Source organism: Carettochelys insculpta, chromosome 1 (genome assembly GCF_033958435.1).
Source record: "Carettochelys insculpta isolate YL-2023 chromosome 1, ASM3395843v1, whole genome shotgun sequence".
Taxonomy (NCBI): domain Eukaryota; kingdom Metazoa; phylum Chordata; order Testudines; family Carettochelyidae; genus Carettochelys; species Carettochelys insculpta.
In genome coordinates this window covers 85761454-85787881 of record NC_134137.1, presented here as the reverse complement: position 1 = coordinate 85787881, position 26428 = coordinate 85761454, and the positions used below count along the sequence as shown (strand labels likewise).

The window sequence follows — 26428 nt, the reverse complement described above, 5'->3', positions numbered from 1 at the left end:
GGAGCCAGGACTCCCTTCGCATCACCACTGCGGTTGCTGTGGAACGTGCTGCCGTGTCCGCAACGTCCAAAGCAATCTGAACTCCCATCCTCGCAGCCGCGTAGCCTTCTTGCACTATGGCCTTGAGGACCGGCTTTTTGTCCTCTGGAAGCGAGTCCATGAGGGAAGTTAACCTGGAATAGTTGTCAAAATTATGGTTCGCTAAGTGCGCTGCGTAATTTGCCATTCGCAACGTTAAAGTGGAGGAGGAGTAGACCTTTCTGCCGAACAGCTCTAGCTTCTTGGCATCTTTGTCCGTTCCCCCTGTTTTAAATTGAGATGTTTTTGATCTTTGTTGCGAGGACTCCACCACCAGGGAGTTTGGCTGTGGGTGGCTAAACAGGAACTCCATGCCCTTCGCCGGCATGAAGTATTTCTTATCCGCTCTCTTTTGGACAGGCGGAATAGTTGCAGGGGTCTGCCATATCGTAGTGGCGGACTCTAAGATCGCTTCATCAAGCGGTATTGCTACTCTGGAAGAGGCCGGAGGTCTCAAATTTTTGAGGAGCTTATGGTGTTTCTCCTGCACCTCTGCTGTCTGGATGCCTTGCGTGAAGGCCACCCTCTTAAACAGCTCCTGAAACTGTTTGAGATCGTCCGTAGGATGGACGTCCCCCAGGGCCATAGCCTCGTCCGGGGAAGAGAGTGAGGAACCGCTGGGGTACATCTCTCTGGACCCTTCCGGTTCCTGCTGGTGATGGTACACCCTCTCGCTAGAGGTTTGCGAGGGAAAATCTTGGGGTTCCATGACCAGTCCCCCTTGAGATGCTTGAGTCTCTGTCCCCGGTCGCGATTGCCCTCGGGGGTACGAGATAGTTTGTGGGGATCTTTCCCTAGTAGATTGCCGATGGTGTGTATGCCCCGCGTGGTAGGGGCGACCATGGCAGTATAGGCACTGTTCTTGGGAGGGTGACCTAGACCACTCCCTTGGTGTGTACCCTCTGCGTCTGGGGGAGGGAGATCGTCGAGACACTGGAGAGAGCGACTTCGCATAATAGTCCAGTGGTTCAAACCCCAGGAAGGGTGAAGGTGGTGCCATCCAGGGTGAGGCTGGTTGCAAAAATGGAGAAGGGGGCTCCGGGTAGGCTAGGGGGGACCCCTGCCTTCTGGTTGGAGTCTGCAACGTAAGCGGAGGGCTGTGAGAAAGCAGCTCCACAGCCCTGTCCGGAGAGGGGCTGCAATGCCTCCTCTTATGTGCAGCCTTCCCCCTCCCTGGAGGAGGTGACTCCGCCCCCTGACGCACAGGGGATCCCGGCCCCGTCGGCACCGTGCTAGGCACGCTCGAAGGCGGTGCCGCACGTGCGGTGTCCTTCTGCGCCTGCAGGCTGCGTGCCTGCGCGCTCTGCACCGCCGGTTCCGCTGGGGTCGGTGCCGCTGCCTGCGGTGCCGCCGGTGCCGGCACTTGTTTAGCCGCCGCCCTGCCTGCGGTGCTGGGCGGCTGGCTGATCATCGGAGGCTGAGCCGTTTGCATGTGGCTCTCCGTGCCGCCGCCGATCAGCTGTTGCTGCGGCTGGGGGCTGCGTGCTCCTCCCGTCCCGCTCACTCTTGCTGCCGGCAGGGATCGGGCTGGAGAGACTTTCCTCCGTTTCTGCGCTGATGGAGTGAGGGAGGCAGCTTTCCTTTTAAGGGCCCCGGAGGGTCCCTCCTGCTGCGGCCTCTCCGGCACGTCTGGCTGGAGGGCCTTATCAAGAAGCAGCATTTTAATGCGCATCTCCCTGTCTCTCCGTGCTCTTGTCGTTAATTTTGCACAGAAGGCGCATTTTTGTGCCACATGGGACTCCCCCAGGTACCTTATGCATAGGCTGTGCCCATCGGACACTGGCATCGCCTCTCGGCAGGACTCACATTTTTTAAAGCCTGAAGAGGACATTGTTGGTGAGTCTTTGAGTTTTATTAAGTGGGTACTTAGCACCTTCTTTGTGCTGTTTTCCCCGTCCGATGGCCTGCCTCAGCAGGAGGGCTGATGGCCGTAGCTCCTGGCCTCCGGCGCTTGTTACTGGGACTGGACTGAAGCTGTCCCGCTCGTAGTTTGTTTGTTGTTGTTTGTTCTTTTTTTTTTCTTTTTTTGCAAAATAACAACCGGCTAACTCATAGTAGCCTAAGTATCTGAAAAAAACTTTGAAAGAAAAACAGATAAAGTCATTGAATACGCTATTTGGGCTTAGCCTAGTCGGATTCCGTCTGCAGCCGACGGCGGTTAAGAGGAACTGGCGGGGACCGGATCGCGCACGTGGCCAGGAGCGCGCAAAGGAGCGGCGCGCGCCGGCGCATGCGCGGTCCGGCAGAAACTGCTTGGAAGATCCGATCTGCGGCGCCGGGCAAGCCCATCACCTATTGTGGAGCACCCACGGGGACACTCGAAGAAGAAATACATACCTTTCACAGGATAGAAATATCCTGCTCACTGCCTCCCAATTTCTCCCAGTTCCCCTGGCTCCATGGCCATATGCTTTGAACAAATGAGTGATAAGTATAATTATCACTGTTAAAATCCTCTACTGGAATCAAATCAAATAGCCTCAAAAGACAAACATGCATGTGTTCTTCTCTTACAAAATGCATTTGTTATTTCAGACTTTTTTTTTAAATGATGTCATTACAGCAATTTAATTTAATGGACTCTCCCCTAAAAATGGCCACTACTCACCACCACAGGAGGAACTGACAGAGCTTGCAGCTGCTGTTGGGGACACCCACGGCGGTGAGGATTCTGCTGCTGCTGGGGGCCCTGATGCAGTGGCAAGGGTCCTCCTGCATGTACCAGCAAAAGCCATGCCATGTGCGGCCGCAAGGACCCTGCCATGGCTGGGGGTGCTGCTGCCACCGTTGGAACTACCACACGCTCCTCCCACTGGGGGGGGCCACATACATGAATGCCATCTGCCAATGTACACACCCCACCCCGGTAGGAGGAATGCCTGGTGGCTCCCAGGGAAGAGGTGGTGGCTCCTCCTGGCCACAGCAGCTCTGCAGTGGTAAGTCCATGGCAGGGGGGAGTGTTATTTAGGATTATACAGGCCCCAGTTAAGCACCCTTTGAGAACAATGGACCCTGTTGTTCCCTAAATCTGTGAAATTGGGGTCTGTAAAAATCGAGGGTTTACTGTAGTGACTTGTTCCATACAAAGAAGTGGTGAATAAGCTTGAAAAGGCTCGCTACCTGCCTTAGCTTCTTGGACTCCTGGAAGCACCAGCATGTCCCCACTTTGGCTCCCAGGGAACCACAGCCAATGGCATCTGAGGGGTCGATATGTGCAGACAGGGCAACATGCAGAGCCATCTGGGCAATGTTCCCACTAATTATTTTCCATCCATGTGCAGAATAAACTTTGTTATGTGCACTGAGATATATGTGGCTGTTCACCACCAGTAGAAAGATGCAGCTCGCTGTGAGCACTCTGCTCATCAGCTGGGCAGCACCTGAATCTCTCTTAGGTGGCCACTCAAGTGCTCAGCTTATAGGGAACGCTGCTGTCTGGATATGACTCCACATAGCAGCTAGAGGGGGGACAACCTATTGCTTATGGGTGCGGATTGAAATAAGTGCTTGTTGGAGCCTGCACCCTTGAATCTTGAGGCAGGATATGGGACAAGAAGGGAAGGCCTTTCTTTCTCTCAATTACTGCTAAGAAGAACTGTGGTGATTTAATGAAATAGCTTAGTATGTTTAATGTAGACTAGGGCAAGTCTGATATCCAGGGAATGGAAGGCTCACTTCTTATTGATGGCATCAGGTTTTGGAAAGAACACTGACAGAAAAACGTCCTGTCATGAAATGAAAATGAAAATTAAATGAAAATGCGAGACCACCTTAAGTAAGAATGCTGAATCAGGGTGGAGCTGCACCATGTCTTTATAAAAGACTATATATGGGAGTTCAGAGGTGAAGGATCAGAGCTCTGACAACTGTATGACTGAAATTATGGCCACCAGGAAGGCCACCTTCCAGGAGAGGCAGGACAAGGGGCAGGTTGCTAGGGGCTCAAAGGAAGGACCCATGAGTCTAGAAAGGACCAGGTTAAGGGGTGTCTGACCTGGGTGTACAATCTATCCAAACCCTCTACATTGGGGCTGTCAAAAACTGATCTAACCGCAACATCTGGGTAGAAGGGTGAGATAGCTGCCAGGTGGATTCTAATGGATAAAATAGCGAGTCCCTGTTGTTTCAGGTGCAGAAGGTAGTTGAGCACAGTGGAAAGAGATGCTTTTTGTGGGGGAATACCTTTTTGGAGGGACCAAATTACAAAGTGTTTTCGCTTTCCCAGAGCAACGTGGTGCATTTGCTATTGTCTTTAAGGGGGGCAGGGCCAACCAAAAAGGGCTGCTCTGGAGCCAAAATATTAATAACTGGATACGAGTCCTCCATGACCTCCTTGATCTGCCTATGGAGGTTCTGTGCCAGATGGTGAAGGAGGTCCTGGTGGGCCCTGGTGTCCACTGTGGGCAGGGAGTTGCTCATCCCTGTCACTGTCTCATCGGGAGAAGACAAAGGTGATGTCTGGGATGGGAGTGGATCCTCCTGGCCTTCTGGTTCCCTTGTGTCCAGCAGGGTACTTTAGTGCACCCTCCTCAACAGTGTATACACTTGTCTCTGGGACAGCACAACATTCATAGCCGTCTGTGAAGTGGAATGAATTGGGTCTGCTTCCCTGAAAGTGACCTGTACCCCAGAATCTTGGGAGACTGATGTAGCTGACAGTGTTGTCCTGCAATCTGAGGTCACTTGGAGCCCAGCCCTCTGTGTCTGATGGTAGGCCCATGGAGTCCATAAAGGACACTGCATTGTCCCCTTCCATTGTGGAGGCCATGACATCTGTGGCAATGGTTGGGCTGCAGTGGTCCTGGAGCAGGGCAAGGAGCAGAGACTCCACCTGGCAGTGAAGGATTCTGCCTCTGACATGGATAGGGTGGAATGGATATTGACAGCGCCAGAGATTGGTGTCACAGTGAGGAGGAACAATTACTCATCTTCATGGGTTTCCACTGATGCCGCATGGAGGCAGCGCTGCCATTGGTACTGAAGGAGCTGGTGCGTTCGTGCTGCTACAGCAGTTGACTGTGTTGCCGTGGCAGACAGTGCCAGGAGATTCAGTGGTGTCATTGGTGCTAAAGAAAACTGTAGTGCCTGGGCATATGTAGGCTAGACTGTGAAATGAGTTGTCATGGCTACCATGTCACATGTTGCTTCAAAGTGTTTGGCATGGAGGAAAGGTCCAGGTTTTCTTCCTTCAAGTCCACCAGAAACAGAGTCCACATGCACTGGATTCAAGGGATTCCTGAGGACGGCTGGAGTTGAGGGTTACAGGACTTCTTAGCTAGGCTAGGACACACCCCGCCATAGAAAGGCCTCTGTCTGCTCTCTTCTTATTTGGCACTGGTGACTGTGAATGGTGTTACACACTGATACCAGCCCTCAGTTATGGAAAGTGGTGCCAGTACGCCTCACTGAGTCTTTCCTTGGTGCTGAGGATTCATGCACTGATGCCACTGTGTACTGTACCGAGCCTGCCAGTGCCACCTCAGGTGCCAGCTGCACACAAAATGCTAATTCCATCATAAGGAATTTCAAGCAAGAATCTCTCTCTTTCTTTGTTCTGTGGCTTAAACTTATCCACTTGATGACATTCTCCAAAGCACTTGAGGAAGAAGTCATTTGGGTCTCCATGTAGCATAGGCTTCATGTATTTGTCACAGGGCTTAAAGCTCTGGTACCTAGGCATGTCCCAGTCCACAGAAGGAAAAACAGGGAACCTTCCCCAACTACTACTATTTAACTAATAACCAAGTATTATTTATAAAAAACATTGGAAGAAAGGCCAGTAGGCAAGTGCTTGCAGTAAACAAGACTGACCTGCTTCAACAACTGTTTCTCGTGGTAAGAAGAAACTGAGTGGGTGGTGGGTCAGCAGTGACTTATATACAACACCATGAAGGCACCACCCTAGAGGACTCCCCAGCTGATGGGTACTGCTATAGGAAAAACTTTCTGACAGTTGTGCACATGGTGTGCACATACACCTAATGGAAAATACATGAGCAAGCACTGAGAGAACCACCCCAGATTTCCTTCATCAGCTGTGACTCCCAATCTCTCCAACTAATCTTAGTTCCAAACTCCCTGCAGAATTAGTCCCACTTTTCCAATATCTCACTGGTTTCCAGGCCCACTCCCCCAGCTTTCCCAGTTAGCGTCTCTCTCCTTTCCAGCCTCCACTTCAAGTCACAGTAGGCTCCTGTAATAATCCAACCCTTTCCCTTCCCTCACAATCTGGGCCTTGTTCCCCTCCGCATTTGTACCAAGTGTCTTCTTTCTCCACATTGCCTGTAGCAGCAGCAGGAGAGTCACTAAGAGCATAGGAGAGACAAGGCTTCCTGTTCTAAGTTTCAATGCTAACAGCAGATGAGAGCTGCAATTTCAGGGAAAGACCAGTTTTCACTCTATCCAAGCTCAGGTTTAGGGGACCATGCTCAGCACTCATGTTATCTTCAGAGATTTTTGCTACAAAATTAAGAAATCTCTGTTGAGCTTGTGCAAATGGTTTGAATTTATTCAAACTGGTTTTTCAAAGTCTTGCATGTTGGCCAAATCTGAAAAGATTCTCAAAGGGAGAGAAAAAGGCACAACCGTGATACAAAACCCACCTCTTCCCTTTCCAAATTTTAAGTCCCTGCTGTAAAGTTTGGGGTTACTATTGCTTCTCGAAAAAAAAAAAAAAAAAAGGTTGCCAGAAAATTTTAAAATGACAAAATATTTCCCTAGCCTCATTCTCAAAAACTTTTGAACTGTTTAGCATGACATTTTCCAAAAATTCAATCTGAAGCAGACCACCCCCAGCATAGAATACTTCAGCCCCTAAAGGTATACATTTAAAGTTATACAGTAATCAAAAATAAGGTTGAATAAGGGAAGTGTTGGGCCACCTCAGTATTAGGCAGAGGAATCAGACTACGTACATATTATATAAATATTAATGATATATACTCATTCTTATATCTGTTTGGATGTTAATGTATTGGATATGTTAGAATTCTATTTTGTTAACCATTTTAAATACAGCTTTACTAACAGGATTTGTTTGGTATTTGTTTCCTGTTCCCTTCAAAATCTAGATGCTTCTCGAATGCTGGAGTCACTGGTTGTGTGTGACCAATGCAGGGATTTAGCCTTGCACCGCTACAGAGAGGAGAAAAAAAAAGTGCAGCAAGCATGCTGCACTAACACCACAAGAAGAATAAAAATCCTATGAGATTGTCTCTTCAAAGAATCAGACTTCTAGACGTAATTTTTGACATACACACAACCACACACACCTTATGTTTTGAAATGTGAGCAACAGTGCTCTAAACAAAATATATAGGTCACTTAATTACTAGACTTACAAATAATGTTGGTTTGGGCTTAAATACATTTTCTTCCTCATGCTCCGCAGGCAGCTTTACAGAAGGGTTGGATTTGTGTTTTGTAGTTAAGCTTCTTACGTCACTATGAGACTGAGGTAAATCTTCCCCATAGCGTTTACCATGCAGACTAACAAGAATCTGTTTCATTACTGCCAGTTCCTGTAAAATGTAACATAAAATAAAAATAAATAAGAGCTATGCTAAATTATCCATAAAACTAAAAATAGTAAAATCTACTAAAATGATTGTCTGTTAATAATGTATTTCTATTTACCAAATCAAAATATCTAAATAGATATATAGGCAGATCGGTAACTCTACAAGAAGCCTGATTATTACTTGCATTTATTTGTCTGATTACTAGTTAGAAACTATTTTACTAAATGGAGTAATAAAACAAAAGTCACAGAAGATTTACACAAATAAAACTTCATAATGTCTAAATGCTGTAAAAGAAAAAGGATTTAAAATGCATTAAGGATCCCACTATCCCCTTTTTCCATTTAAGCAGCCATTTATTTTAAACAACTGTTTTAAAGATTTGTTTTGTAAAACAAGATAGAGTACAGAACCCAGTTTCAGTGGTTATGATAAACAGTGTCCTGAAGGTTAGGGTATGTGACATATAACTACAGATATAAATATAAATACATGTCTTTATCACTATAAAATCAATTGAAGAGAGAGGCTAGGAGAGACTACAGCAAGAAGGAAGAAAAGGACCATGATCTATGGAATGAAAAAGCAACTACTGAATAGGAAAAAAATTCCTACATTTCATTTTCTTTTTTTTTTTCCCTACCGCTGTCATTATTTCCTTCATTTTTAATGGGTGTAATAATACAAAAATTGTTACATAATTTTCCCACACCCCTCAGACTGATACTTGGAGCTCTATTTTGTAACTATTTGTGAATGATTATGTTTGACCAAAACAGCCAAGTGAGTATAATCTTCATTTAAAGAACAGTTCAGAACATTGAGGTGTTGACTGTCTTCAATAATAATTGAGCATCAATTCATGTTATCTTATCTCTAACCAAAAGAATAGTATACCTAATGTTTACAGTTTAGTGCCAAACAACAAATGGACCATATAGTTATTCTGTGTTACATATTTCTTAATATATTAACCAAACCATGACAAGTGATTCATATATTTCCATCACAGTATTAAAAACTAGCAAGGCCTCCTAAGAAAAGTCTTGCAGTCTAATTTTTGATACAGAGTTGCCTTTAATAACTGCACACCAATGCACACCATGTAAACAATTTTGAAAAAATTATCAACAGGTGTGCCTTGTTGTAAAGTACTTAGTTAATAAACTGCAACCACAATAATTCAATTATATATGTGGAACCCCAACACTAAATACACCGATGTGTTTCATCGAGTGTACAAAATGTTCTTAGGTCTCAGTCATTTAATATTTGTGTAATTTAGCCATGTGTGGTGGCATGTTAAAACAGCTCAACTGCTGAGCAGCTGTTTAAAGGACTGCACAGTTGATGCCAACATGTTTCTGAAGTTGTAAACTCTGCAAAGATGCTGCCAAAGTGATACATAGACTAAATTTCTTGATGAAAATAACTCAGAGAAGTATATTGCAAATATACATGCTCTCAGACTGGGAATTAAGTCACATATAAGTGATGTGGTGCTATATCTTTTTGGACCTAAATCTTGCATCTGACTATATGAATCAAAGAGTTTTAATAATGTATTTGAAGCTGTGCTCAAAAACAAGGCAAAGACTAAGAATTCTCATAGTGGTTTGCTAAAGAGGCTAGTTTCAAATACATAAACCAATCCTGAAGTTAAGGTACCAAATTCTCTCACATCGTGACAGTGAATGGATGGCTCACCAGTGAGCCATTACAGGGCTTGTCTGTGGAAGAAATGGGATAAAGTAGGGCATCCTGAAGTCTTTGTAGGGAAGCCTTTGTGCTGAGAAGCACAATCATCTGAGAATCTGAGGAGTAGAGGTCTCACATATCCCCAGACCTCGAGCATGAGTATTTGGTTTGGGAGCTGTGTGCACTGGCTTTACATCAGCTAAGAGCTTCCACCCTGTTAACTGACTTCTCAATTATATGAAGATTCTGACTCCTTTGCATCACCCTGGGTCAGCTGAGCATCTCTGTTGAAACACTGATGCCTAAAGGACTCCACCCAACGCTTCTGCACTGATACATTAGGAAGCCAAGACAGCAATTCCACGGGGAGAACTTCAAATGTTTATGCCTCAGTGCAGATTCAGTGAGCTCCTCCCCACCCCATGCTGCCAGCATTACTCCAATCTCACTACCCAAGAACCCTGCATTCAACACTCTCCTTTCCAAATCCTCTCCCAAGCATAACAGAATCATAGAACACTAGAACTGGAAGGGACCTCAAGAGGTTATCGAGTCCAGTCCCCTGCCCTCACAGCAGGACCAAGCACTGTCTAGAGCATCCCCATAGATGTCTATCTAACCTGCTCTTAAGTATCTCTACGACGGAGATTCCACAACCTCCTTAGGCAATTTATTCCAGTGTACAGAATCATAGAACACTAGTCCTATTAACCTATTGCTTCTTGTCCCATCATCAGAGGTTATAAAGAATAATTTTTCACCCTCATCTTTATGACAACATAAGAACATAAGAATGGCCATACTGGGTCAGACCAAAGGTCCATCCAGCCCAGCATCCCATCTGCCGACGGTGGCCAATGCCAAGTGCCCCAGAGAAGGAGAACAGAAGACAATGATCAAGTGATTTATCTCCTGCCATCCATCTCCTGCCCTTGTTCAGAAGGCTAGGGCACCATACTTTATCCCTGGCTAATAGCCATTTATGGACCTAACCTGCAAAAATTTATCAAGCTCTTTTTTAAACCCTAATAGAGTCCTGGCCTTCACAGCCTCCTCGGGCAAGGAGTTCCACAGGTTGACTGTGCGCTGTGTGAAGAAAAACTTCCTTTTATTAGTTTTGAACCTACTACCTATCAATTTCATTTGGTGTCCCCTAGTTCTTGTATTATGGGAAAAGGTAAATAATTTTTCTATATTCACTTTCTCCACACCATTCACGATTTTATATACCTCTATCATATCGCCCCTCAATCGTCTCTTTTCCAAACTGAAAAGTCCCAGTCTCTCTAGCCTCTCCCCATATGGGACCCGTTCCAAGCCCCTAATCATCTTAGTCGCCCTTTTCTGAACCTTTTCTAATGCCAATATATCTTTTTTGAGGGGAGGAGACCACATCTGCACGCAGTACTCAAGATGTGGGCGTACCATAGTTTTATATAGGGGAAGTATGATATCTTTTGTCTTATTATCGATCCCTTTTTTAATAATTCCTAACATCAGGTACTTTCAGGTACTTGAATACTCTTATCATGTCCCCTCTCAGTCTTCCCTTTCCTAGACTAAACAAACCCAGATCTTTCCATCTTTCCCTCATAGGTAATGTTTTCTAGATTTTTAATCATTTGTATATTCTTCTCTGGACCTTCCCCAAAGTGGCATCCAGAACTGGACACAGTACTCCAGCTGAGGTCTAATCAGCAGAGAGTACAGCAAAAGAATTACTCTTCATGTCTGGCTTACAACATTCTTGTTAATACATCCCAAAATGTTTGCTTTTCTTGCAATAGTGCCACATTGTTGACTCATATTTAGCATGTGGCCCACTATGACCCATACATCCTTTCCGACAGTACTCCTTCCTAGACAGTCATTTTCCATTTTATATATGTGAAACTGATTGTCCCATCCTAAGTGGAGCACTTGCATTTGTCCTTATTGAATTACATCCTATTTATCTCAGATCATTGGACCAGATCACTCTGAATTATAATACTATCTTTCAAGCACTTGCAACCCCTCCAAGCTTGGTATTATCCACAAACACTGTAAGTGTGCTCTCTATGCCATTATTTAAGTCACTGATGAAGATTTTGATCAGAACAGGTTCCAAAACTGATCCCTGCAGAACCCACCTTGTTATACCCTTCCAGTATAAAGAGATATGGGGTAACAAAGGGTTAGGCTGACCAAGAAGACAAGGCCTAAAAGACAAAGACTAATCAACTGGTGGAGATAGCAAACAAGGGACTGCAAACAGGGGTGTTTGAGAGGGAGAGAATGAGATCCCCCTGCTGAATGAATAACGTCTGAGTAATAAACTGGGGGAAGTGTTGCTTGACTGTTCACATTTTTCTTCTCATTCAGGTTATTTCAGTTAGGGTGCGTCTACACTAGCCGGCTACTTTGAACGACAAACAATATAATCGAAAATAGAAGACTTAGTGGTGATGGGGAACTTCAACTATCCAGACCTATGCTGGAAAAATAACACAGTAGGGCACAGATTACACAACATATTCTTGGAATGTATTGGAGACAATTTTTTACTTCAGATGGTGGAGAAAGCTACTTTTGGGAGGCTATTCTAGATTTGATATCAACAAATAGGGAGGAACTGGTTGAGAATTTGAAAGTGGAAGGCAGTTTCGGTGAAAGTGATCACGAAATGATAGAGTTCATCATTCTAAGGAAGAACAGCAAAATAAAGACAGTGGATTTCAATAATGGAGGTGGTAGATAAGGGCTCATTGGAAGCAAGTCTAAGGAAAAAAAACAATTGAAGGCAGTTGTCAGTTTTTCAAAGAGATATTATTAAGGGTGCAGGAGAGAGAAGTTACCCAGTGGGTGGTAATGATGATTCTTCGAGATTTGTCCCTGTGGGTGCTCCATAGCATGTACAGTACAACTTGTCTTGTCACCAGACGAAATGGGCAAAAGATCAAGTCAGAGATCATTTCTTTTGCTTATGGCCTTCCAGGGAGACCAATGAGGCTGCTCGACGTTTTTGACCCATTGCCATGCCTTCAGGTTTTGGCTGGTCTGAAGTATCAGGACAGAGAGCTTTTGCAAAGAGAATCGTTCTCAGTTTCATCTCTCTGTCTTTTCTAGCTCTCACTGTTTAAAACAATGTGAGCACTTGTGAGGCACATGAGACTCTCCTAAACAGCGTATATATTGAGAGTGGCTGTCTGAGGCCAGCACTGCCTCCCGTTAAGAGTCACACTTTTTAAAACCTGATGCAGGCATTTCAACAGAACAATAGAGATGTTAACAGCTTAGCTCTTCGAATTTCAAACAAGGAGAAAACACAACTATTAAACATACTAACAACTAGAGAATTGGTTATACAACTTTAACTTTTTTTTTTTATACTATAACCATTAAATATAAAACTACTACTATTAGAAAACTTGTTAAGAACTATGAATGATAAATAACAGATAACAAAAATTGCTTTTCAGACTTGCTGCTGAGGAGTGCAGAAGTCTGTCTGCAGCCAAGGGCGGTTGAGAGGAACTGACTCAGATTGGCTCACACATGTGACTAGAAGCACATGAAGGGCCTGACATGCTTCTGTGCATGCGCTATCCAAGCAGCAACTGCTTTGCAAATCTCCAATCTGCAGCACTGGAGCTGGCCCGACACCCGATATGGGGCAGCCATGGGGACCACTTGAAAGGTTCCTGAAAAGGAATGGTGAAGAGGGTCGAAAGTGAATATCCCTTGTTGACAATTTCCATGACTCAATGGTCCAATGTGATCCAAGTCTAGGCTTCTTGAAAGTAAAAGGAAGTTGCGAAAAAGGGAAGGATGAACGAGCAAGGGAAAGATTCCTCAGACAGTTCAAGTCACCTGGTGGAAGATAAAGACTGTATTAAAGTGGAGAAAGAGATGAACTGTTAGTGTTGTTTCATTCTCAGTGGCTTTAAAGTCCTCTGAGTGTAGTATTAATATTTAGCAGAAGGATGCTGCCAGAAAGAACTTTGAGATATTGCTTGCTTCCTCCTTGGGGCTGGGATGTAGAAGTTTCTCAGGAAATTTCTAACAGAAGTCTGCAATTTTCCTGGGTTCCACAAGATCATATTTAACAGTTGGTACCAACATGTCAAAGGGACATTTTGGTGTACTTCAACCACTGAGACCAAGACCAGTTAGGCACCTGTTAACATATATCTTGACTTGGCAGGTCCCAAAAAAATAGCATACACTTTGGCTTATTAGCATATGCTTTGGCTTCTGAAAGAATGCCCCTTCCCATCCTTGTGAGAGGTCCAACTTGCAAAATGGAGAGAGATGACTGGGGTCACTTCGTCAGCTTAGAGAGCCTGGACTGGAATCTCAGCTCATGGGGTGTTTGTGGAAAGAGACTGACCAAAGGATTGAGATCTCGATATCATCCTTCCTTTTGGCATCTATGGAAGAATTCACAGAATGCTCCACAAAGAACAATTTTAGATGGACCTCTCTAGCTTTCTGAGTCCACAGATAGAAGGAGTAACACATGGAATATAGCTTAGGAGTATTCCCTTCCCTACACAAAAGAGGCAAATAGAGTGCTAATGCTAAGGAGAACTGAAGCTTTACATAAAAAGCAGACTTTGAACCTTAGGCAATGTCTACATTAGAGGGTTTTGTCGACAAAACTGGTGTTTCGTTGACATAATCCCTGGAGCAACCAGATTACCAAGCACGTTCTGATGACAGTAAGTCGTGAGAATGCAGCACTTTTGTCAACAGCCTTACCCCTCCCCATGAGGAAGAATGCCTCTGTTAACATCAATTTGTCAACAAAAGGCAGGTCTGGATGTTCCAAGAGCCCTTCTACCAACAGAAAAGGCTTCCAGGGTGCCAAGCAGGTGCCCCGGGAGGCACCCTGTCCATAGCAAGCAGCATTCTATGGTTCCTGCTGCCAGCCCCTCTTAAGTATGGAACCCTGCGGCAGGAAGATGAGAATGTGGAAGCAGCAGGGTTATAGGAGGCAGTCCCCCATGCCCTCACAGCCACACTAGGGCAGAGAGCTTCGCAGATGGATGAGCAGCAGACATCCCACGACCCCACTGCCCTCTGGGCCCTCAAGGGACCAGCAGAGAGGTCCTGGAAGCCCCCCAGAGCACCAAGAGACGGGCCCCCTCTTGGACCAGGGCTGAGGTCCAGGTCCTCTTGGACCTATGGGAGGAGGAGGAGACACTGCAGGACCCCAAAGCCAAGCGGTGGAATGCCCCATCTATGCCTAGATGGCCACTGTCCTGGCAGAATGGGGCCAACCCCACCCCAATCCATGGAGCAGATCTGGGCAAAGGAGCTCTGCCAGGGCTATATCTGGGCTACATCTTCGCTCCAGTGCAGGATGCCCCACCCACTCCTATTACAGAGAGCTCACAACATCCTGGGGATGTGGGGGAGGGGAGCACATCACCTCCAACCTGTGCCATCAATATGGTGCTGGAAGTCCTCTCACCACAGCTGGAGCACCAGCAAGAGGAAGAGCAGCCCTCCAAGTCCCAACCCCCGCTGGAGCTGGAGGTAGACACAGACTCGGAAGCAAGCAGCACCCTGATCATCAGCCTGGAGCCAGTCCCCACCAGCCAGGCTGCCTCCCAGAAATCTTCGGAGCTGTGCAAGGATTCCTCCAGTGAATGCCCTGTGTGTCACATGCCTCAGGGTGTGGGAGGCAGGTGCAGATGGGGCATGCTGTGAGTTACCAGGCTGGCTTGGGTAGGACCTTGCGCTGCGGTCCCAGCACATGGAAACACATGAAACGTAGTATACGCTACCTGGACCCAGCAGACAGTACCCGGGCACAGCTGTCAGCCTGTTGCCAGGCTCACGGGAGGCTGGATAAGCCCCAAGCACCAGGGAGTGGGTGTGGGGCCTGCCAGCACCTGCCATGGCTGGAAGCAGGCTAGCCACAAAGGTGACAGACTAACCCCAGAAACACTGAGGAGTGTGCACCCGGCATGTGGGTATGCCCGCAGGTGAGAGGCAGAACTTGCTTCTGCAGACAGCACTGTGAGCTGCAGGCATGTGAAGGAGTGCAGGGCAGGGCCAGGCTGCTACCATCTCTCTTGCCACCCATCAGAGGATCCCCTCTGTGGCCAGACACCCCTCTTGCCTGCTAGCCCATTGAGTGGGGGTGGGGAGGGATGGGGGTGCTGTGGTCAGCCTGCTCCTGGAAGCAACGCTGAGTCCCCACGTGGCAAGGCCCATTGTGCAGGCCATGCATTGCTTTGCTCTTGGGATATTCCCGTCCATTGGCCCGGGAGGGTGTTTGTTGTTGTCCCAGTGGTGGGACAGGGCCTCAGGAGCTGCGTTGTATGAATGACTCATCGTTTCTCCTCATCTTCCTTATAGTTGCACTTACACCATCCAAGGGCTGGGCCAGCCCCACTTCACCACTCCAACACCAGGGCAAACCCACAGCTGGAGGGGCTGTTGATGCATCCAGGAGGACCTCCAGAGGGACTGCAATGGAGCAGTGGGTGTGGGACAACAGGGAGTGGCAGTTGTGGGCCTGGGACCAACTTACATCCCACTTTGACATCACCACAAGCATCTGGTGGGATATGATGGCCCAGTTGAGGTGAGAATGGAAGAATTCCTGGCGGAGGTCTTGCTAGCCAGTGGACAGCTTCATGAGCCAGGACATTAGGGGGTAGGCCTAAATGGCATCTGAACGTCTCCGACTGCCAGCTCATAGTGGGAGGCAAATGTGCTCACTTCCATCTTCTGGAACAGGGCAGATACAGCCTTAGTTGCAGAACACATGGGCGTTGTGTGCCTAGCCCACCCATCCCACATAAATGTCTGAACTGGCGACAGTGGCTGACCAGGGTCTGCACCACCATAGAGAAGTATCCCTTTTGGTTTATATACTTGGCTGCACTATGCTCCAGGGCATGGATTGGGATGTAGGTCCTGTCGATAGCACCAGTGCAGTTCGGGAACCCCAGGGTGGTCAGTCCAGCCACAACTGTGTCTATGTCTCCCATATGGATGGCTCTCTGCAGCAGAATGGTGTTGATGGCTGTCACAACCTGCAGAGGGGACCAAATATACATGTCAGGGACTAAGAGAGGGAGCCCCTGAGTCCCAGGGAAGGGCTCCGGGGAGGTCCCCAGCCACCTCCCATCTCCCCCACTAAGCTCTCCAGGAGCCTCCCCTGTGAGGATGCTGCCCTGGCATCAGGGCCATGCAGGGGTGGGATGGCATGATTCCCCCAGGGATGGGGCTTCCTCCCAACCCCTCCCCATGCCTCACACCCTCGATCCCACTTCCCATGGGTCCCCCTTATGTAGGACACCCAAACCTCCCTGTGCATGGACTGCTGCCTGAGAGTACCTTACCTCCATGAGGAGGGCGCCGACAGTGTACTTCCCCACACCAAACCGATATCCCGCTGAGCAGTAGCTGTCAGAGGTGGAGAGATTCCACAGGGTGACTGCGACCTGCTTCTCCACAGGCATGGCAAACACAGCTGGGTGTCCTGTCTCCAGAGGGTGGAGATGAGCCAGGTACCGAGCTCCAGAAAAGTAGCCTTCTGCATGCAGAAGTTCTGGAGCCATGGCTGGTCACCCCATGACCAGCCTGTCCCACCAGTCAGAACTGGTGCAGTGCCTCCAGTTCTGCCTCTGCACCTGGGAAGGTGTATGTGTGCAGGTACAAGCACAAGGTAGTAAAGGTGAGCTCCTTGAAGGTGGTGTCCAGCTCACCCTCCATGAGGAAGAGGAGGAAGGCCATTCGGAGGTGCAGCAGGTGCTGAAGTTCTTCTGTGTGGGACCACACAAACCCAGGGGCTGCTCTTGCACCATGACTCACTGAAAAGAGCTGTATCTTCCAGAACATGTCAAAATTTGCTTTAGCAACTGTGCTGTCCCTTGTGGAGGTAGGCACACCTCAGTATGGGCAGGGAACAGGTGTTTGGAGGCAAGGAGGTGTCTTTTTAACAGCACATTTCACTAGCGCTCCCTGAAGGAAATGCTGACCTGAGACCCTGTCTAGTGTGGTTCCAGGTGGCTGTTTTGTCAAGAGACTGGCTGGGCAGTCTGGCTGCTCTCTGTGAACAGAGTGGATCAAAAGAGTGATCTGCTCCATGGTCTGGACGTGATCTGTAGAGAGAAGTTCTGTCAGAAGATACCTTCTGACTGAAATTCTAAGCTAGGCTTACCCTCAGAGAGTTCATTTCTGCCATTCTTCTAAAGCCCCAGTATGAGGGTGGGGGGAGAAACAGCTAGCTCATAAATTATGTGCCTGAATTAAAACAAACAAAAAAAAAGGATATTTTTTGTTTGTTAGTCAACTGGCAAAAAGACTAAACACAAAAGATAAACAAAATTAATTAACAATACTAATAACTAACACTAAGTACAGTGTACAGACCTGCAGAAAGCCACAACATATATCCTGATTACTTCTGTGGTATTCTACCTTAGTTCCTAATAATTATATCTATTTTTAAATGTTAGAAGAAAGAAAAAGGAGAGTGTTTCAAATCTGTGAGGTACATTTATAATTTATACAAGAGATGTGTGAAACCTGCTATATGAATATTCTAATACTTCAGTGCAAACAAAAATGCAGACTTAAATAGTATACTTAACAAAAATAAAAGACTGATTTGGAATCAATACTTTTTAGCCCAAAGCCACTATATAACTCAGTTAGAGTTAAATCTACTTTAATGAAAATAAGCTTTTTGGCATACTCTTTATTAAAATCAAGACAATATTAACTCAGTTTTACTAATGCATCACAATAAGCACAGTAAGTTACTGATTATAAGACTGTCTCTCTTCAATTGAGTAACTCTCCCTTTACATTGATTCACCCAATTTTCAGTATTTCATAAATGTATATATGTTCTGTTTGCATGTGAGGGTATCCAAATAGTATTGTATAATGAAGGAAAGTAAGAGAGACTAAATAACTGTAAAATTAACACAATATAATTAAACAACTAATTAAATATCATTTAAACACTTGGAAGACCTTATTGACAAAAGCTTAAGTTACTGAATTCCTCTCTTATTAAAAAAATTAATATGTCCCTGAAAAAAGGATATTACTTAAAATGTGAATGCCAGTTTACGCTTACGCTTATAAGCCTAAATCAGTGAGTTGCATTTTTCCTGTATTTTGTGAGAAAATGTTAATGATATAGAAAAACGAATTCATATTGTATTCATATGAAGTGACTATTATAAATCTAGCTGCCCTTTTTAGAATCTTAAAAACAGTAATTGCTAGATAGCAGGAAATATTCAGCATGCAATTATTTAGAATATAAAAAAAGCAAAAGGAAAGCTAATTCTTGAGGAATTTGTATGAAAACTGTTATTCTGCTCAGCACACCAAGAAATGAACAAATGTATCCATCTGTGAAATCCTTTATCTGCCTAAATTCAGTAGCATTTTTATTCAAGTTTAATTAAAGCCTGACATCAATAAATAGATAACAGAATGACAAATACTGCTGCTTAGAAGCATACTTTTCCCCAGTAAAATATGAACTGGAAACTTTTTTACGATCATTTAGCAATGTAAATGTCACTTGATTCTCTAAGCATTGAGATGAGAATAGCTCCAGGGCTTACTTGTAATGCAGAAATGTCCCTGTATTCTACTGAGAAAACATGAACAACATTAATAGGAACTAGAATCTCAGAACATAAACGTAGCATAAGAAATATGATAATTACTCTGTGGCTTAACATTTAAAAAGCACACCGAGCATTGTACATCAGCAGTATTTTTTAAAAAAAGATTAAACAAGTTACAGCACATAGAGGAGGAAGAATTCATTTTGGAAACAAATAAGTTTGAAATTACAATGTACAATATTTTAAATAATTTAAAAAAGCATAGCAACAGTGCTGGAAATAATTTATTGACGCACCTGTCCTCAAGTCCTTTCCTCCCAGCACCCTACAGCTCATGCTCCCCTGCCCATCAAGCATTTTCTCTTTCCTGAGATTCACTGTTCTCCTGTCCCTGCTCACATTCACAGTACATCTCCTTGTGGCTCCAGTGGTTTTATAAGCCCCTCCTGTCACAACTCTCCATGTTGTTTTCTACAGATGGAGGTGGCTGTCAATGGCAGATTAGCCACTGGGCCAACAGGACCCATGCCCGGGGCTCTGGCAAAATGGATGTTCCCACATCCTGAGTTGCTCCACTTGCAAACTCAGTGCTTCTGCCAGGAAGCAGGGTTGAGGTATGGAAGCTTGTCCCACTCCTTCCACCTCTCCAGCATTCCTGATTGGGAATGGGGAAAGACTTCACACCTCAACCCCACTTCCCTGGCAGGAGTGTGGGGCAAGGTGGGGGCTTCAGGAAGAAGAGCCAGGGAGGGGCCCCACAAAACCCTAATTTGCCTGTGGCTGCTGCTAGGGTCAATGACTCCATAACATCTCTCCAATTATGGCTCTCTGATCTAAGCCACAAGCCACTCAGCACAATTCAGTTACAGTTCAAACCAGTGGAGAGCACACTATAAATATGTGACTAATGCGTAATGGAAATGGTAGCTGGAGGAGAGAGAGAGAGAGAATGTAACATGTGAAGGTGGCCCATTTCGTCACCCATTCTGTTGCATCAACATCAAAGATGAGAGGGGATGAGACAGCATGGTATCACAGGCTCCAACAAGACACAAAGTAAAAGAAAAAGGGATATTTGAAACAAAATGAGGAAATGTATAGAGGAGGGTAAAGGGTCAATAGGGCTAAATTATGGGGGCACAGATATTTGGTGAGATCCCAAATCTCAAAGGGATGAAGAAGGGTAAAACCTGTTAGCACTTTCTTCCATCCAGTGGGCCACCTTATGGACCAGGATAGAGGGGAAGCACCATGAGGAAGAAACAGTGTTACTGCTCTCCCCAAGAATGTTGGCAAGGGACACAGAAGTCTAACAGGCCTCTGGAAGCAAGCTGCAGGCAAAGGAACATGTGATATAACTTGGGACAATGGTTCTCTGGGCTGTATAGGTGTATAAGTTCCGCAAGTGTAGAAACTTCTTGATGCTGCTTATTAACCTCTAACTCTAATAACTGAAACAACCGTATTAGAAATAGTCAGTGGGGCCAACAGCCACCACAGGCTCCAGGGCAAGGAAGGCGGAAAGGAAAGAGGCATCCCACAAAGGGTGGAGCCAAAGGCAGAAGACTGTGGTGCTGTTCCCCACCACCGCCAGCTCAGAGGCATGTAGGGCAGCACTGCTGCAGCATTTCAAAGTGACCCAGAGCTCCAGCTGCTGTCACAGGTAGCAGTGGCCAGAAGCTCCGTGCCCCTGTGCAACTGCCCCCTTTGCCCTCGTCAACAGGACCGCAAACACAGTAAACTCTTTTGTATCCAGCAGTCCTGGGATGGGTGGTTGCCAGATGTTAAAACTTCACTGCCAGTTGTCTGATCTTTTTTGTCACTGAAATCTTTAGAGAGCTTTGCATTTACTGTGTCCCCTCTTTGATATATCAGCAGGCAGTGCTTGGCATTGATGCTGAGTGATCTAAGTGAATCAAAATATTTATTTGTGTGTGCGCTCCCCTCCCCAAAGCCCTCAGCAGCCCGGCCCCTGGAGTGACACCTTTGCCTGTGCAGCCCGCTGACGCAATAGCTCCCAGCGGCTCAGGCCTTGGCCCGTGCTGCCACACAGGGGGTGGGAGCGGGGGCTAACGTGGCACAGGGGTGCTCTTCCCTTTCCCATGGCAGTTCCCGAGCAGCCCTGGAACCCAGGCCCAGGGAGGGATGGGGAGCAGCAGATGTAATAGCCTTGTCGTGGTTCCCCACCTGAATCCCAGTGGCACTTTCTTCTTAAGAAGGGGAAGTAGCATTGATAGCTCAGGGCAGGATGGGATCCCTTTGTTGTCTGCGAACAGCAAAGCCCCCCACAAGAAGAAATCTAGGTGCCAGGATAGAGCCTGGTGGCATTTATTGTTAATGCCAGTTATTTGAGAGTACTGGTTGACTCAATACTGGTTAAAACAGAGCTTACATAGCTACATTACCCAAATCTACATTCAATCCTCTGGCAGTCTAAAATCTAATAACTTCTTAGGGGAAGTTTCCTGGAAAAAAATCTAAGAGCCATGAAAAAACTATGCATAGCTTAATAGATTATATGGGCTGCTATCCTGTCCACTTGTTATCATATGAATCTCCTTTTTGTGGTAACTATGCCAATCTCTTCATAGTTAAAATAATAGAGTATTTGTGCATCTTTAACTAAAATACATGAAATGGATTGTCCATTGTGCAGAGTTACACTGCCTACTTCTGTATGCAGTTTTGTTGTAGCTGTGTTCATGCCCATATTGTGCTTACTTTTGTTCTTAATTTCATCATCATCTTTCTTTGGGTCTTTTTCCTCCATTCATACCCTGTTTCCTACACATTACCATCATAGCACTTGGTTCTTCCCTGGGCACATACTGCCCAACTGCCTGGTCCTCAGCTTCCCTGGTTGCAACATTAGCTACCATTTTTTTCTACTGACTCTGCTACTTGAAGAAAACATCTTTTTCTCCTCTTCCATCTAAGTAGTAATAGATTCTAGGAAAGGAAACTTGGATGACAGCTTCTCTTTACTTCCAGTTGCTTCTACAAGAGCCCATATGCCTATACAAGTGTCTGAATTAAATGAGGAGCCAACACCATATGACCCCAGCGCTTTCTGCGTTCATCAGAAAGTGCCCCAAGGAGCACAGTTTGAGAACCTCTTTTCTATAATAGCAATGCATGTGTGGCAGGTCCAATTATGAGAAATATAAAGTAGCCTTTCAAGAATTCAGTTACAAAATAAATGTTTGGTTGCCATGCTGTAAAAGAGGACACAAGTCTTTGAAAAATGACTTTTTTGGAGGCTTCGCATGGCATCCTTTCATATCAAGGGCAGACTTTAAAAAACTGAATCTGGCCCTAAATTCTCAGACAAAATTGAACAAAATTCTAATTTGTCTGTCAAAAATCATTTAAGTGAGTGGATTAATGCTATTACTTTCAAGTTAAAAAAAACAGTTTGCAAGTATCAAAACAAAAAGCAGTCAAGTAGCACTTTAAAGACTAGCAAAATAGTTTATTAGGTGAGCTTTCGTGGGACAGACCCACTTCTTCAGACCATAGCCAGACCAGAACAGACTCAATATTTAAGACACAGAGAACCAAAAAGAGTAAGCAAGGAGGACAAATCAGAAAAAGGTAATCAAGGTGAGCAAATCAGAGTGTGGAGGGGTGGGGAGGAAGGTCAAGAATTAGATGGAGCCAAGTATTCTTTACCTTTCCCCCCACCCCTCCACTCTCTGATTTGCTCACCTTGATTATCTTTTTCTGATTTGTCCTCCTTGCTTACTGTTTTTGGTTCTCTTTGTCTTAAATATTGAGTCTGGTCTGGTCTGGCTATGGTCTGAAGAAGTGGGTCTGTCCCACGAAAGCTCACCTAATAAACTATTTTGCTAGTCTTTAAAATGCTTCTTGACTGCTTTTTGTTTTGATAGTGTATAGACTAGCACGGCTTCTTCTCTGTTACTATTCAGTTTGCAAGTAGTAAGACAAATTAATAAACATCTTAGTATCAAAGATTGAAAAACTGTTTTTTCACCGTTGTTATAAGGATGTAACAGTATATCTCAAACTGCAAAAATCAATTCTTAAAAGCATCCATAGAAATACATGAAAGCAATTTGCCCTCCTTGTTCAAATTTGCCATATATGTATCCTAGATAATGGGGCTTTTCTCTGATAGTCCTTTTAAGTTACAGTGACTGACCTAGTTTAATACTAAATCTCTGTATTTTGATAGCTTAATTTCTAACTCCAGAATTATAACTGACCGATCTTTTCCAGGAAGTGAAACAGAAATAAAAATGAAAAGGCTAACTATAGTTTGGAACTCTATATCTGTTCAACGAGAGAGCATAGAATTTCACAGTCATACCATAGAGGCCACGTGAATTTACTAGAATAATTAGAATTAACTTGTTTAAAGAAATCTGTTTAAAAAAATTCTATAATAGCCAGGGCAGAAAATTACCTTGTTAGAGAAACTAATATTTCAACATTTGCTCCAAGGTTCATGAAAAATGAGCAGTAAAAACAACATTTAAGAAAGTACATTTTACCTTTCATATTAACTATATACACAACATACACCTGTCTCAAATCTAATTCATATGCCTAGGTCCACATGCTGTTTCTCTAGGAATGCAGTATATTATGTGAACAGTAATGCATTTTCAAAGGCTTCTAACTCTGTATTTCAGATCAGAATTGAGACAATACATATGAATAACTACAACTACTAACCATCTGAGTCTACTGTGGTCTACATCATCTGTATTCCAAAAATTGGCCATCTCGATTTTCAAATTTTTGTGTTTATTATAAAGGCATTTAATGTACAAAATTAGATGAAACAATGCAATACTCATTGGCCGTTTCTACACAGGCCACTTTCTTCGAAAGTGGCATGGTAATACATGGTTGAAAATATGCTAATGAGGCATGCATGCAAATTCTGCACACCTCATTAGCATACGGTCACGTGATTTGGAGTCCAGAAGGCCGTTCTTCCGGGCTCCAAAACACCGTTTAGAAGTGCAGCCCCCGAGGGGTTCTTCCAGAAGGAAGTCCTTCTTCCAGAGGCCCCTTCTTCCCAAAAATTTTCGGGAAGAAAGGGCCTCCGGAAGAGGGACTTCCGTCTGGAAGCTCCCCCCGGGGCCGCACTTCTACATGGTGTTTTGGAGTCCAGAAGAACGGTCTTCTGGACTCCAAATCACATGACCTTATGCTAACAAGGCCCGGGGAATTTGCATCCGTGCCTCATTAGCATATTTCGGGCCACGTATTACCATGCCACTTTCAAAGAAAGTGGCCTGTGTAGAAATGGCCATTGTGTGTACTAAAACCAATCTTTTTTTATAGTAGCTATAATGTAAATGTAGGTGGAAGGGAGAATAATTTGCTTTTGGTGTAAGTTGATACTTTTATATCAGTCAACAGTAGCTTGCAGGCTGCCAGCCCCAAGCAGCTGATTGGGATTCTATGTGTGGCCCACAAGACATTTTGTTTACTGTTGTCCATGCACGGCATTGCCAAATTCTGCATTTTTGTTTGTGTAATTTTTTTTTCTCCATACTGGCATTACTAAAGTGAAACCCATGTAAAGCAAGGACACGTGAAACGAAGTACGTGCTCACTGCCCACAACATTGACTGTGAAAGCCCTCTGCACCCAAAGTGCTGCTATGGCTCATTTGGCATACCCCAAACAAATTGCAGGTAGGTAAGTGCAGATAGAAAAACTATCCTATCCTGGGAGACCATCATGACAATGTTGCAGCCCACTGAGAGGAAGGAGGGCTGCTCATGCCGCTCACTCACTAGCCTACATTGCCCACAGATGCTTCATGGTTGAGTATTTTATTTCTTGATTAAATTAAGCAAAACATAAATACCAACACAAATCAAGTTGAAAGGTATCAGGCATTTGCTCCAAGTCGAATCATCCTTGTGAAATATGAATTTCATTTGTGGTGGCAAAAATCAGAAGCAATAGGAAGAACAAAACACTGACAGCATCCAACAAGATAGAAAGGTTACTCACCGTAGTAATGGTGGTTCTTCGAGATGTGTCCCCGTGGGTGCTCCACATTAGGTGTCGGGCTCGCCCGGCGCCGCAGATCGGATCTTCCAAGCAGTTTCTGCTGGACCGCGCATGCGCCGGTGCGCGCCGCTCCCGGCCACGTGCGCGATCCGGTCCCCGCCAGTTCCTTGACCAACCGCCTCGGATGCTCCTGCAAAACACTAAACAGAGATCCGGAGCGGGGAGGATGGGCGGGTAGTGGAGCACCCACAGGGACACATCTCGAAGAACCACCGTTACTACGGTGAGTAACCTTTCTTTCTTCTTCGAGTGTCCCCGTGGGTGCTCCACATTAGGTGACTACCCAGCAGTAACCCAAGATAGGAGGTGGGTAATCGGATTATGTGCAGCTTGTCCCCGAGAGGACCGCTGCCGAGAGACGGGTATCCTCTTGGAATACCCTGTGAAGGGCGTAATGTTTGGCGAAGGTGTCACAGGATGACCAGGTCGCCACTCTGCAAATGTCTTTTAGCGCAACGCCCTTGAAAAAAGGCTGTTGATGCTGCCACCGCCCTAGTGGAATGAGCCCTGGGCGTGGCCAGTAAAGGAGTCTTTTTGAGTTTGTAGCACATTTTTATGCAATATACGATGTGCTTAGAGATTCTCTGCGAAGAGAGACATTCTCCTTTTGATTTGGGAGCGATAGAGACTAGGAGCCTATCCGTTCTCCGGAAGGACTTGGTCCTGTCCATATAGAAAGCTAGCGCCTCCTCACATCCAGGAGGTGTAGGCGCGCCTCCTTGTTAGAGTTATGAGGCTTTGGATAAACAAGGGTAAACAATAGGTTCGTTAGTATGAAACTCTGAAAGAAACTTTAGGAACAAGGGCTGGATGCAGCCGTATGGTTACCGCCTCCTTGGAAAAACAGTGCAGGGTGGCGTTGCCATAACTGCCTCAAGCTCGCTCACCCTGCGAGCTGACGTGATTGCGAGAAGAAAGGTCGTCTTCATCATAAGGAGGCAGAGGGAAACCGTGGCCAAAGGCTCGAACGGTGGTCCCCTTTTCGCATTAAGCACCAGGTCCAAGTTCCACGGAGGTGGAAGCGGTTTCTGAGGAGGGTATAGGCTTACCAGCCCTTTGAAGAACCTGGTAACCATGGGATGGGCGAACACCATGTGCCCTTCCTCTTCGTGTCTGAACGCCAAAATGGCGGCCAGGTGGACCTGAAACGAGGATAGCGAGAGTCCTCCTCTCTTGAGGTCCAGTAAATACTCTAATATCACAGCCATAGGCACCGAAAGGGGGCTAGCTGTTTGGTAGAACACCATGCCGTAAAGCGAGTCCATTTCTGCTTGTAGGTCTTCCTGGTGGAAGTCCTCCTGCTACTTTCTAGGACTTGCTGCACTTCCTCCGTACATGTGCTCTCTAGGGAGCTGAGCCATGGATTAAACACGTTTGTAGTCACAGGCCTTGGCGGTGCGGATGCACTATGGACCCCTGGGCTTGCGTGAGCAGATCCAGCGCCACCGGAGGGGACATCGGTGGCCGGTCCGACATGCG

The 26428-nt window shown here is 45.6% G+C and overlaps 1 protein-coding gene across 3 annotated transcripts in view; it reads right to left on the bottom strand.

The window, feature by feature from the left end:
* Window positions 1–26428, bottom strand: part of PIBF1 (progesterone immunomodulatory binding factor 1) — a 225793-nt gene that overhangs the window by 5769 nt on the left and 193596 nt on the right. For 2 of the 3 annotated variants that reach the window (XM_074982867.1, XM_074982869.1), the window contains one exon: window positions 7419–7598. In XM_074982867.1, the coding sequence (XP_074838968.1) occupies window positions 7419–7598 (180 nt within the window). Of the gene's footprint in view, window positions 1–7418; window positions 7599–26428 lie in introns of those variants that run through there. The other variant, XM_074982868.1, reaches the window with a different exon arrangement.